We start from the raw sequence: 14732 nt of genomic DNA on the forward strand, positions 1-14732 counted from the left end.
AGGAAATGGCAACCCACTCCAGCGTTCTTGCCTGGAGAATCCCAGGGACGGAGGAGCCTGGTGGGCTGCCACCTATGGGGTCACACAGAGTCAGACACGACTGAAGTGACTTAGCAGTAGCAGGAATAGGAATCCCACTTTGATTTCAACTACTTGTACTGAAGGGCAGGACAAGGAGAGGAGACCAGGGATGACATTCCAGGGTTTCCTCCCCATTTATATACCCCAGCAAGGTTTGTGGAGAGGATGGTGGGGGGCGAGGAAGGTATAATGTATATATATGTATATACATATGTATACATATATGTACATTTACATACATATATACTCTCAAGAGAAGACTCTTGAGAGTCCCTTGGAGAACAAGAAGATCAAACCAGTCAATCCTAAGAGAAATCAACCCTGAATACTCATTGGAAGGACCGATGCTGAAGCTGAAGCTCCAATACTTTGGCCACCTGATGCGAACAGTTGACTCATTGGGAAAGTCCCTGATGCTGGGAAAAACTGAAAGCAAAAGGAGAAGAAGGACACAGAGGATGAGATGGTTGGACGGCATCACCAACTCCGTGGACATGAACTTGGGGGAACTCTAGGAGATGGTGAGGAACAAGGAGGCCTCACATCCTCATGCTGCAGTCCACTGGGTCACAAAGATCACAGATTCTTTTCCCTTATATGTTATTATAAATATTGAGTTCTCTGTGCTCTCTAGTTCGTCCTTGTTGATTATCTATCTATATACAGTAGTGTATATATGTTAATCCCAAAGTCCTGATATATCCAGGCTCTCTTTCCCCTTTGATAAACATATGTCTGTTTTCTATATCTAGCTTAAATATCTGAAAACAAACCTCAGTAAACCTACACATTACTTTTAGGCATCCAGAGAACTGTTTGCTTTTAACATCTTCCAGAACAAAGTAAATCTAGTGTATGAGATTTAAAAAAAAAAAATATATGTTGCCAAGAATTGCACACCTGAATGGTTAGGGGCTGATGAACCTTGGGGATAGACACAAAGCACCTTAGGTTGCTATCTGGCCCAGCTGAACCTCCCATTGTCTTTCATAGAAGCCTCCAAAGCAGGAAATCAAGCCACGCAACTGTGTGTCTTTCTAATTACCATTGGCTCTTCCTGTGCAAACGCTTGGGCTTCTGCATGCTTCCCACTACCTGCACCTCAGCTTCCCGGAGGAATCATGAGGCATCTAGGCATCATCACCACTGCACTCACCCCCAGCAGAAGGTCTCCTCTTATGTCCGGCCATGAGTGACCCAGCTCCTAAATTTTATCCTGTGGTTCTTCTTTCCAGCACTATCTCTGGTACAAACTATCTCTCAGTTTGGATTTCCTTCAAATCAGTACTAGTAACAAGACATTCAGTGCAGGTGGTATATTTCAGACATCATTCCAAGAACCATAAATGAAGGATCTGGGCACATAAGACAAGACAGGTAGAAAGTCAAGTTAAAGGTGCATTTTGAAGTCTGTTTGGGGGGGTTGATTCTACTGAGAATCTTGTCGTAATTCAGTCCCTAAATCTGTCACTCTTTCCATTGTTTCCCCCACCTGTTTGCCATGAAGTGATGGGACCAGATGCCACAATCTTAGCTTTTTGAATATTGAGTTTTAAGCCAACTTTTCCACTCTCCTCTTTAACTTTCATCAAGAGGCTCTTTAGTTCATCTTCACTTTCTGCCATAAGGGTAGTGTCATCTATGTATCTGAGGTTATTGATATCTCTCCTTGCAATCTTTATTCCAGCTTGTCCTTCATCCAGTCCAGCATTTCACATGATGTACTCTGCATATAAATTAAATAAGCAAGGTGACAATATGCAGTCTTGATGTACTCCTTTCCCAATTTTGAACCAGTCCACTGTTCCATGTCCAGTTCTAACTATTGCTTCTTGACCTGCATACAGATTTCTCAGGAGGTAAGTTGAGGTATTCCCATCTCTTTAAGAATTTTCCAGTTTGCTGTGATCCACACAGTCAAAGGCTTTAGCGTAATCAGTGAAGCAGAAGTAGATATTCTTCTGGAACATTCTTGCTTTTTCTATGATATAAGGGATGTTGGCGATTTGATCTCTGGTTCCTCTGCCTTTTCTAAATCCAGCTTGAATCTGGAAGTTCACAGTTCACATAATGTTGAAGCCTGGCTTAGAGATTTTTGAGCATTACTTCGCTAGCATGTGAACTGAGGGCAATTGTGCAGTAGTTTGGACATTCTTTGGCCTTGCCTTTCTTTGGAATTTGAATGGAAACTGACCTTTTCCAGTCTTGTGGCCACTGCTGAGTTTTCCAGATTTGCTGGCTTATTGAGTACATCACTTTAACAGCATCATCTTTTAGAATATGAAATAGCTCAGCGGGAGTTCCATCACCTCCACTAGCTTTGTTTCTAGTTCTGCTTCCTAAGGCCCACTTGACTTCACACTCCAGGATATCTGACTCTAGGTGAGTGATCACACCATCATGGTTATCTGTGTCATTAAGATATTTTTTGTAGAGTTCTTCTGTGTATTTTTGCCACCTCTTCCTAATATCTTCTGCTTCTGTTAGATCCATACCATTTCTGTCCTTTATTGAGTCCATCTTTGCATGAAATGTTCCCTTGGTGTCTCTAATTTTCTTGAAGACATCTCTAGTCTTTCGCATTCTATCATTTTCCTCTATTTTCATTGCTCACATAAGAAGGCTTTCTTATCTCTCCTTGTTATTCTTTGGAACTCTCCATTCAGATGGATATATCTTCCCTTTTCTCCTTTGCCTTTCACTTCTCTTCTTTTCTCAGCTATTTGTAAGGCCTTCTCAGACAACCATTTGCCTTTTTGCATTTCTTCTTCTTGGTGATTGTTTCAATTACTGCCTCCTGTACAATGTTACGAACCTCCACCCATAGTTCTTCAGGCACTCTGTCTATCAGATCTAATCCCTTGAATCTATTTGTCTCTTCCTCTATATTATCAACAGGGATTTGATTTAGCTAATATCTGAATGGTCTTGTGGTTTTCCCTACTTTCTTCAGTCTAAGTCTGAATTTTGCAATAAGAAATTAATGATCTGAGCCACAGTCATCTCCTGATCTTGTTTTTGCTGACTGTATAGAGCTTCTCCATCTTTGGTTGCAAAGCATATAATCAATTTGATTTCCATATTGGCCATCTGGTGATGTTCATGTGTAGAGTCATCTCATGTTGTTGGAAGAGTGTATTTGCTATGAATAGTGTGTTCTATTGGCAAAATTCTGTTAGCCTTTGCCCTGCTTCATTTTGTACTCCAAGGCCAAACTTGTCTGTCACTCCAGCTACCTCTTGACTTCCTACTTTTGCATTCCAGTCCCCTCTGATGAAAAAGACATCTTTTTTTAATGTTAGTTCTAGATTTTAGCATAGTCAATTAAACAGAAGTAGACTTTTTTTTTTTTTAATTCTCTTGCTTTTTCTATGATCCAGCAGATGTTGCATCCATTTGATATCTGGTTCCTCTGACTTTTCTAAATCCAGCTTGTACATTTGGAAGTTCTTGAATCACATGCTGTTGAAGCCTAGCTTGAAGGATTTTTAGGATTACTTTGCTAGCATTTGAAATGAACACATTTGTATGGTAGCTTAAATATTGTCTGGCATTGCCCTTCTTTGGAATTGGAATGAAAACTGACCTTTTCCAGTTCTGTGGTCACTGCTGAGTTTTCCAAATTTGCTGACATATTGAGTGCAGCACTTTAACAGCATCATCTTTTAGGATTTGAAATAGCTCAGCTGGAATTCAATCACCTCCACTAGTTTTCTTCATTCTAATGCTTCCTAAGGTCCACTTGACTTCACACTTCAGGATGTCTGGCTCTAGGTGAGTGACAACACCATTGTGATTATCTGGGTCATTAAGACCTTTTCTGTACAGGTCTTCTGCGTGTTCTTGCCACTTCTTAGTCTTCTTCTTCTATTAGTTTCTTTCTGTTTCTGTCCTTTATTGTGTCCATCTTTGCATGAAAATATTCCCTTGGTGTCTCCAATTTTCTTGAAGAGATCTCTATTCTTTCCCATTCTATCATTTTCCTCTATTTGCATTGCTCATATAGGAAGGCCTTCTTATCTCTCCTTGGTATTCTTTGGAACTCTGCATTTAGTTCATCATATCTTTTCCTTTCTCCTTTGCCTTTTGTTCCTCTTCATTTCTCAGCTATCTGTAAGGACTCCTCAAACAACCATTTTGCCTTCTTGCATTTCTTCTTCTTGGGGATGGTTTTTGTCACTGCTTCCTGTACCATGTTATGAACCTCCATCCATAGTTCTTCAGGCATTCTATCAAATCTAATCCCTTGAATCTATTTGTCACTTCCACTGTATAATCATAAAGGATTTTATTTAGTTCATACCTGAATTGTCTTTTGGTTTTCCCTACTTTCTTCAATTTATGCCTGAATTTTGCAATAAAGCCCTCATTATCTCAGCCACAATCAGCCCCAGGTCTTGTTTTTGCTGACTGTATAGAACTTCTCCATCTTTTGCTGCAAAAAAAAACATAATAATTCTGATTTCAGTATTCCATCTGGTGATGTCCATATGTAGATTCATTTTTTGTGTCATTGGAATAGGGTGTTTGCTATGACTAGCGCATTCTCTTGTCAAAACTGTGTTAGCCTTTGCCAGGCTTCATTTTGTACTCCCAGGCCAAACTTGCCTGTTACTCTAGGTATCTCTTGACTTCCTAAGACAGGTGATGATGATAGACAGATAGATAGATAGTAAATAGATAATTGACAGATGGTGATGATAGGTGGATAGATTTCTGTTTTTATGATGTATCTTTTTTGCTAAGTCGCTTCAGTCGTGTCCGATTCTGTGTGACCCCATGGACTGCAGCCTACCAGGCTTCTCCATCCAAGGGATTCTCCAGGCAAGAACACTGGAGTGGGTTGCCATTTCCTTCTCCAATGCATGAAAGTGGAAAGTGAAAAGTGAAGTCGCTTAGTTGTGTCCGACTCTTAGCGACCCCATGGACTGCAGCCTACCAGGCTCCTCCGTCCATGGGATTTTCCAGGCAACAGTACTGGAGTGGGGTGCCATTGCATTCTCCATGATGTATCTTTGCTAGCCACATATTCTTATTTCTGAAAATTCATACTGTGTTTTGATATTTGGTAAATGTCCTCTGATTTCATGTAGCTTTTTAAAAAGTATATTCCTAGATGTTTCCCCATGTTACTTTGTTCAGCTGATATTTCAAATAATTTTATTATGTTTAAAAATAAAGCATCTACTTGGAATGGTATTTCTTAAGATTTTCCTCTCCTCTTTCCCTGTCAAATCTTGGATATACTGAATCCTAATTCTTCTGCCTGTTGATGATCAGTTCTGGATCTTCCAGTTCTCAGCTGCCATAGTGAGCTTTCTAGTGCCCCAATTTAATCATTTCCTTTTGCTAATGACCAGCTCTCAGTGACTTTCCATTTGTTTAAGGGTACAATTCAAACATTTCAATGTGGCATGTGGGACACCTCTCTGCTCTTCTCTCCTGAATTTTATCACTTCCTATCTCACTCACCACCCTCCGTCCAACCATCACCAAACTTTCTGTGGTTCCCTGATCTCCCCACTCTGCTCTAAAGCACGTTTCTCCCAGTGTGGGCTGCTTACCCCCATCACCAACTCAGCCCTTTTGAGGTAACCTGTCATCTCCCCTGGGGCGCTTACTTTATATCTCTGTTCCATCTTGCATTCGGTACCCTTCCTTCACCAGAATTCACACTACCACACTCTCAGGACATCCTAGACTATATTAAAATCACCTGTTCACTTACACCTCTTTCCCACTAAATAAGAAGCCCTATCAGAATACCATCTGTTTCTTAATCCCAGAACTCACGATCGTGTTTATTACTTGATAGATCCTTATTAATTTTCGCTGAGCAAATGAATCAAAAGTGACACAAGCTGATATTAATTTCATATCAATTAGCTGGTCAAGTAGATTCCAGTCAATTTTGGTGGTGTCTTTGTTGGGTGCAGGTAGTTTTGCGGGGAGGGGATCCTGGAAAGTAGATAATGCATGAGAAAAGTAAGACAGAGAAAGGGGAAATGCCAATAAACAGTGTGTTGATGTGCTGGGGACAACTCATGAGTTTTCATCCAGCTTGGAACGTTTTGAGAGACTCTGGAAGTCACTTCAGCACTGCCCCGGGAAGATGAAAAAGCAGGGCATTTATGCATTGACTCCAATCTGAGAGCTGTCCTCCAGCAGTTTGATTTATTCCACACTCCTAGGCTATGCCCATGTGCAACCCAGCAAGTGCACGTGCTATCAGGAAAAACCCAGGGCAGAGAGTGCAAGTGGGAAGCAGTCCACGGGCAAGTGAACTCAGGGTCGGGTAAGGGTCCCAGGAGGCATGGCAGCATCTGCTCCAGCAGGAGACACTGGCCCACTGAACATATATAAACTAAAACCAGATGTGAGCTATTCAAAGACTCCTGAGGGGCAACAAGCATGATTTTAGTTCTCTTCAGAATCCTTCAGCATCGTAGACATAAATGCTATTCGAGTCAGTATCATGCTGAAGCCAAACCTCTCCAAAGGAAAGCTGTATCTTTTTTAATGTTTGGCATTATTATTTGTTGATAAATAACTTTCCCATTGCAGAACATGCATTTGCCCAGAACTGTGAGGTTATAAAATGTGTTTTATCATGATGATGTCTATTTCAAGATCTTTGTGCAGTCTCATGGAATTGGCTTTAACATACCATTAAGTAGCCATGGATACCCATTATGATGGTCATCATATTGTGATCCACATTTATAGTCACATTATCAATGGTTGGGAGTCACTTTGGGGTTGTGTTGCTGTTTTTCAAAAAGAATGAGGAGCAAACTTCACATATGTGGTCTTTATTCAGTGTCTGCTGTATGTAGAGATTCCTACTAAACTCACTTGCTGTATGTGGAATAAATGGTACACATTCTAACAAAATTTACTGCTTCAAGTACAGAAAAATGCTTATATTTTACAAAACCTGGTTATGCTTTCGATGGGTACAGATATGAAGTTGATCTAAATTTAAAACTTTAAATAAGTTAGTTTTGATACAAATATTAAAGGAGATCACCAAACGTGGACTGGTGTCCAAAGATGACATTCAAAGACATTAAAAATACACAGTGTTCATGAATTGATGGAAAAGTCTCAGAAAATTAAAAGTCGAAAGTATGCAGATGTTACAAATAACGAATGTTTAAAAGGGTGTGGAGAAAAGGGAGCCCTCCTACACTGTTGGTGGGGATGTAAATTGGTGCAGCTACTATGGAAAATAGTACAGAAGTTCCCCCCAAAAAACTAAAAATAGAGTTGCCATATGATCCAGTAACCCCCCTCCTGGGCATGTATCCAGACAAAATGCTAATTCAAAAGATACATGGAGCTCTATTTTCAGAGCAGAACTATTCACAATAACCAAGACATGGAAACAACCAAAATGTCCATTGACAGATAAATGGACAAAGAAGTGGTATACACACTGGAATACCACTCAACCATAAAGAAGAATGAAATACATTGGTATACACAATAGACTAGTACTCAGCCATAAAAAAGAATGAAATAATGCCATTTATAGCAACATGGATAGACGGAGAGATAATCCACTAAGTGAAGTAAATCTCTTTCCAGAAAGAGAAAAACAAATGCCATATGATATCATTTACATGTGGAACCTAATACATGACACAAATGAACTTATCCATGAAACAGAAACCAGCTCACAGACATAGAGAACAGACCTGTGGTTGCCAAGAGGAGGCGGGGTGGGAGAGGGAAGGACTGAGAGTCTGGGATTAACATATGCAAACTGTTATTTATAAAATGGATAAACAACAAGGTCCTATCACATAGTAGGGAAAGATATTCAATATCCTACAATAAACCACAAAGGAAAAGAATTTTATATAATATGAATCACTTTGCTGTACAGCAGAAATTAACACATTATAAATCAACTATAATTCAGTGTTTGTTTGTGTGGATCACACACAACGTGGACTGTGTGAAGCACAACAAACTGGAAAATTCCTAAAGAGATGGGAATACCACACCATCTTATCTGCCTCCTGAGAAATCTGTATGCAGATCAAGAAGCAACAGTCAGAACCAGAAATGGAACAATGAACTAGTTCCAAATTGAGAAAGGAGTACATCAAGACTGTATATTGTCACCCTGCTTATTTAACTTATATGCAAAGTACATCATGCAAAATGCTGGGCTGGATGAAGCACAAACTGGAATCAAGATTGCCAGGAGAAATATCAATAACTTCAGATATGCATATAACACCACCCTTATGGCAGAAAGCGAAGAGGAACTGAAGAGCCTCTTGATGAAAGTGAAAGAATGAAAAAGCTGACCTAAAATTCAAAAAACTAAGATCATGGCATCTGGTTCCATCATTTCATGGCAAATAGGTAGGCAAACAATAGAAACAGTAAAAGACTTTATTTTGGGGGGCTCCAAAATCACTGCAGATAGTGACTGCAACCATGAAGCTAAAAGACACTTGCTCCTTGGAAGAAAAGCTATGACCAACCTAGACAGCATGCTAAAAAGCAGAGACATTACCTTGCCAACAAAGGTCCATCTAGTCAAAGCTATGGTTTTCCCAGTAGTCATGTATGGATGTAAGAGGCAGACTATAAAGAAAGCTGAGTGGCGAAGAATTGATGCTTTTGAACTGTGGTGCTGGAGAAGACTCTTGAGAGTCCCTTGGACTGCAAAGAGATCCAACCAGTCCATCCTAAAGGAGATCAGTCTTAAATATTTATTGGAAGGACTGGTGCTGAACCTGAAGCTCCAATACTTCAGCCACCTAATGAAAAGAACTGACTCATTGGAAAAGACCCTGATGCTGGGAAAGATTGAAGGCAGGAGGAGAAGGCAACAACAGAGGATAAGATGGTTGGATGGCATCACTGACTCAGTGTACATGAGTTTGATCAAGCTCCGGGAGTTGGTGATGGACAGGGAAGCCTGGCATGCTGCAGTCCATGGGGTCGCAAAGAGACTGAGAGACTGAACTGAACTGATGCTTCAATGTGTGTATTTGTCAGTCAGTTGTGTCTGACTCTTTGCAAACCCAGGGACTGTAGACTGCTAGGCTCCTCTGTCCATGTGATTTTCCAGGCAAGAGTACTGGAGTGGGTTGCCATTCCCTCCTCAGGGGATCTTCCCGATCCAGGAATCAAATTCAGTTCTCCTGCATTGCAGGCAGATTCTTTACCACTGAGTCACCAGGGAAGGCCCTATACTTCAATAAAATAAACTTAATAAGAACAAAGTGTGCACATCAGTCTATTGGAACATGTGGAGGATGCAACGCTCCCCTGTGGGCACATGGCTTCTTCTGCCTCAGAATGTTTTTAATCTCTTCTTTAATAACTCCTACTTTCCTTTTTGCTTCAGTTCAGTTCAGTTCAGTTCAGTCACTCAGTCGTGTCTGACTCTTTGCGACCCCATGAATTGCAGCATGCCAGACCTCCCTGTCCATCACCAACTCCCAGAGTTCACCCAGACTCACGTCCATTGAGTCAGTGATGCCATCCAACCATCTCATCCTCTGTCGTCCCCTTCTCCTCCTGCCCCCAATCCCTCCCAGCATCAGAGTCTTTCTCAATGAGTCAACTCTTCGCATGAGGTGGCCAAAGTACTGGAGTTTCAGCTTTAGCATCATTCCTTCCAAAGAAATCCCAGGGCTGATCTCCTTCAGAATGGACTGGTTGGATCTCCTTGCAGTCCAAGGGACTCTCAAGAGTCTTCTCCAACACCACAGTTCAAAGGCATCAATTCTTCCGCACTCAGCCTTCTTCACTGTCCAAATCTCACATCTATACATGACCACAGGGAAAACCATAGCCTTGACTAGACGGACCTTTGTTGGCAAAGTAATGTCTCTGTTTTTTTTTTTTTTTAATTTTTAAATTTTATTTTATTTTTAAACTTTACAAAATTGTATTAGTTTTGCCAAATATCGAAATGAATCCGCCACAGGTATACATGTGTTCCCCATCCTGAACCCTCCTCCCTCCTCCCTCCCCATACTATCCCTCTGGGTCATCCCAGTGCACCAGCGCCAAGCATCCAGTATCATGCATCGAACCTGGACTGGCAACTCGTTTCATACATGATATTATACATGTTTCAATGCCATTCTCCCAAATCTTCCCACCCTCTCCCTCTCCAACAGAGTCCATATGACTGTTCTATACATCAGTGTCTCTTTTGCTGTCTCTGCTTTTGAATATGCTATCTAGGTTGGTCATAACTTTCCTTCCAAGGAGTAAGCGACTTTTCATTTCATGGCTGCAGTCACCATCTGCAGTGATTTTGGAGCCCCCAAAAATAAAGTCTGACACTGTTTCCACTGTTTCCCCATCTATTCCCCATAAAGTGATGGGACCAGATGCCATGATCTTCGTTTTCTGAATGTTGAGCTTTAAGCCAACTTTTTCACTCTCCACTTTCACTTTCATCAAGAGGCTTTTTAGTTCCTCTTCACTTTCTGCCATAAGCGTGGTGTCATCTGCATATCTGAGGTTATTGATATTTCTCCCGGCAATCTTGATTCCAACTTGTGTTTCTTCCAGTCCAGCGTTTCTCATGATGTACTCTGCATATAAGTTAAAATTACATATAAGTTACATATAAGTGACAATAAACAGCCTTGACATACTCCTTTTCCTATTTGGAACCAGCTGAGTATTACCCCTATATTAGTTTCCTATGACTGCTAAAACAAATTACCACACAAATGTATCATCCTGTAGTTCTAGAGGTCAGAAGTCAAACATGAGTCTCACGGAGCTACACTGCAGATGTCAGCAGGACCTCATTCCTTCTTGACCCTTGTAGGGGAGAGCTCGTTTTCCAGCCTTTTCCAGCTTCTAGAGGACACCTGCATGCCTCTGTTTGACCTCTGCTTCCATCCTTTCATCTTCTCTCTCTGACTCTAATGCTACCACCTCCCTCTTAGAAGGATCCTCATGCTTACACCTGGTCCACCTGGATAATGCAGGACCATCTCTCCATGTCAAGGTACTTAACTTAATCACCTGTGCAAAGTCACTTTGTTATGTAAGGAAACAGATTTACAAATTCCAGAAATTAAAATGTTGATATCTTGAGTAGGAATAAGAGGCAGTATTAGTCAACCCTTCACACCTCCTCTTGAAGTTCTTCTAACCTCTTGACTTAGAATTCGTTTGTTTTCCTCTGGACCCCACAATCAGATATGTTTATTGTCTTCCTTTTTTTTTTTTTTATCTTTTTTCACTGCAGTGTGTTTGATGTATGATATTGTGTGAGTTATAAGTGCACAGCATAGTGACTCAGAATGTTTTAAGTTTCACTACATTCATAGTTCTTATAAAATATTGGCTGTATTTCATGTGTTGTACAGTATATTCTTGCAACTTTCTTATTTTATACATAACAGCTTGTACTTGTTAACCCCTGCTCTCATTTTGTCCCTCCCCTGTTCCCTCCCCACACTGATAACGACTAGTTTGTCTCCTATATCTGTGAATCTGTTTATTTTTTGTTATATTCACTAGTTTTTTAGACTATACATTACTAAGAATTTGTCCATTTCTTCTAGGTTGTCTGTCCATTTGATAAGCCTGTGGTTGTTCATAGTAGTCTCTAATGATCCTCTGTATTTCTGTGGTGTTGACTATAGTTTTACTTTTCCCTCTCTGATTTTATTGATCTGTGCCCTCTCTCTTTTTTTCTTGATGATCCTGGCTAAACAGTTATCAATTTTGAAAAGATTTCAAAGAACCAGCTCTTAGTTTAATCTTTTCTATTACTTTTGTTTAATCTTTTCTATTGTTTTTTAAGTCTCTAGTTCATTTATTTCTGCTCTGATCTTTATTATATCTTTCCTCCTGCCAACTTTGGGTTTTGCTTATTCTTCCTTTTCTAGCTCCTATAGGTGTAAAGATAAGTTGTTTATTTGACATTTTTTAATTGTTTCCCTAGGTAAGCTTGTATTGCAATAAACTTTCCTCTTAGAAGTGTCTTTGCTGAGTTGCGTAGGTTGTTTCCATTTTCATTTGCCTCCAGGTATTTTTTTTTCTTCTTTGATTTCTTCAGTGACACATTGGTTGTTCAGTAGCATATTGTGCAGCTTTCACACACTTATGCTTTTTTGCAGTTTTTTTTTTTTTTCTTATAGTTGATTTATATGTATGTATCTTTAATATGGGGACTTTTAGAACTTTGAAATTTGGGGTTAATCTTACTACCTTTACTGTTATTTCTCTTGCTGGCAATTTCATCTGTGCAGTCAGACTGGTCTAAATCTGGGGTTGAACCCCCTGGGTTGCCTCTGTGTACAGGAGGGGGTTGCCTTGTGAGTTGAGTATGAGAGCAGATCAAGGAGCAGAATTTCTCACATGAAGCTCTGCTCTACCATCTACCAGCAAGGAGCAGCACTGATTTCTCAGTTTCCTCATCTGTAACATGAAAAAAAATTACCATATTTGCCACATGTGTTTCTTGTACTAATGAATGAACATAGGAAAATTACTTAGAACTGTGACTGGCATATAATATTCCCTCAAAACTATTAGTTATTATTCTTTCCCATTTGTGAGATTATTATAAAGATTAAACAGATGGCAGATAAACCACAGTACCATGCCTGGCACACAGTAAATTCTTCACACAGTCTAGTTTTTTATTTATCATCATCACATGTACTAAATATAATGGTTAGAAAATTCAAAGTAGTGAAGAAAATGATGTGTTTCAAACATAGGAGTCTCATGAAACAGACTGAAATGTATGCCAATCTACATAATTTCAGGCTTTCTTATTCTCAGGTTTAATCTGGTCATGAAGTTAAAAGTTATGAAGGTTAATAATGCTGTGATGGACAGATTTTTATTAGCCTCCATGATAAAATAATAATAATCACTGCAGGCTTTTAAATATTATAAAGTGTTTTTAAATATATCATCTCATGGGGCCTTAAAGTGACTTAATGTTAACTCCAGGCAGTATCTAGCAATCTAATGGCTATTTGATTATTGAAGCTTCCTGAATTAGTATCATCTTTGTCACATAATAGCCGTTGTGTCCTTTATATCACAGGCTATTCAAGAGTTACACATTTGTTTCCAAGGAAAATTGAGCCATTCCACTCAAAAGTTTACAGTAAATAGAATAGAAACTTGTGGATTCATCTTCCTCTATCACAAATGAAGCAACAGCAAAGTGGTACAGAATCTCTCTCAGCTGTTCCAAGTTCCTCAAATCAGTTTTACTTTTGCAAAACCTGCCCTCTGACTTCCTATATCCTGTGAGCTGCCTTACGAACAACATGACCGGCAGCCACGTTTGTTGTAATTTTTTAAATATGTGGAAAAAAAGCAAGATATCGACCATGTATTACCTGAACCAAGATGCCAAATTGTCTAACTTGTTTCTCCAGGCCAGCAGTCCAACAACTGGGACAGCTCCCAGGAGCCAGTCAAGGTTGTCTGTCTGTCCATCCACTCAGGACATCTGCAGGTAAGTGTGCAGCAAACGAGCCTGTTTGGTGTTTTTAGACCAGTGTTTTGTATTCTTGTTGTATATGCTGAGACTGTGTGACTCTTGCTGCTGTCTTATCTTGTCTGTGGATAATTTATATCAGTCTGATTTTTTTTTTTTTTCCTTTACTGCATTTCCCTCAGTTGATCTTTGTTTGCCAACTTTGGGTCCATGCTGTCATTTTCATCTCTCTCTTTTTCTGTTTCCCATGGCTGTCCTCTCCTTTCCAATTCCCATGGCTTTCCTCTCCATCCCAATCCCTCATCCTTTGCCTGCTGCTTTGTCTAGATCTGCCATCTCACATGACATGTCAGGAGCCTCACTTGAGCACAGCACCCCTGTCACAGTGCTGAGCCCTGCTAGGCAGGAGCCTGGTAAGAAACCAGTAACACAGAAGCCTAGAAGGAGGAGGCGGGCGGCTCAGAGGTACGAGCATGCCCAAGAACAGGGGAGAGGGAGAAGAAGCGACTTTCACCCCCACGTCCCCAGGCCCCGATGCAGTGAAACCGACACAGATTCTTCAGACTCATCTTCCACCCGTGAGAGTCACTGGATTCAGGCAAAGAGAAGAGCCCAAGTGAAGTTCCGCCTGTCGCGGAGAAGAAGGAGAAATAACAAAACAAGCGGAAACCTGGGTGAGTCTTCTGCTCCTAATGAAATCAATCTAGTACACTTGGGATCCAAAGATAAAAAGCACACGAAGCTGACCAGCTGTGAGAGCTGCTCTTTCAACTTGCATGGAGCAAAAGGCACAACGTATGAAGGATGTGGTGTCTCCCTGTCAAGAGGGTCCTCTGACAGTAAAAGACCCTCAAGGAAGCAACAGGAGAGCAGAGAGGGGGACCACCACAGGGATCCTCAACTCTTACATCGGTGTGGGCAAAATGAAACAACAATCAAGAGAAGATTTTCAGGGACAGATTTCAGCACTGAAATGCTGGCAGTCAAAGGTGGCAAGTCTGCTGGTGAGGCGGGGTTCCAGGAGCCTCCTTCCACGGACCATGACGGGTCTGATCATTTACACGCATGCAGGTCAGTCTCTCCAGAGAAAGATTTGATGCCCCCCAAATATACCTCCTCCCGCTGTGAGTTACATGTGTGTGTGTCCCCTGCCCTCAAAACATAACATTTATTCATATTGTTATTT

At 40.6% G+C, this 14732-nt stretch overlaps 1 protein-coding gene across 5 annotated transcripts in view; it reads left to right on the forward strand.

Moving 5' to 3' along the window:
* Positions 1–14732, forward strand: part of MARCHF1 (membrane associated ring-CH-type finger 1) — a 610217-nt gene that overhangs the window by 464109 nt on the left and 131376 nt on the right. For 2 of the 5 annotated variants that reach the window (XM_070790992.1, XM_070790993.1), the window contains exon 1: positions 13571–14617. In XM_070790992.1, the coding sequence (XP_070647093.1) occupies positions 13629–14617 (989 nt within the window). In that variant the 5' untranslated portion in view covers positions 13571–13628. The other 3 variants (XM_070790996.1, XM_070790994.1, XM_019962183.2) reach the window with 3 other exon arrangements.

The sequence above is a fragment of the Bos indicus genome, chromosome 6 (assembly GCF_029378745.1).
Source record: "Bos indicus isolate NIAB-ARS_2022 breed Sahiwal x Tharparkar chromosome 6, NIAB-ARS_B.indTharparkar_mat_pri_1.0, whole genome shotgun sequence".
Taxonomy (NCBI): Eukaryota; Metazoa; Chordata; class Mammalia; order Artiodactyla; family Bovidae; genus Bos; species Bos indicus.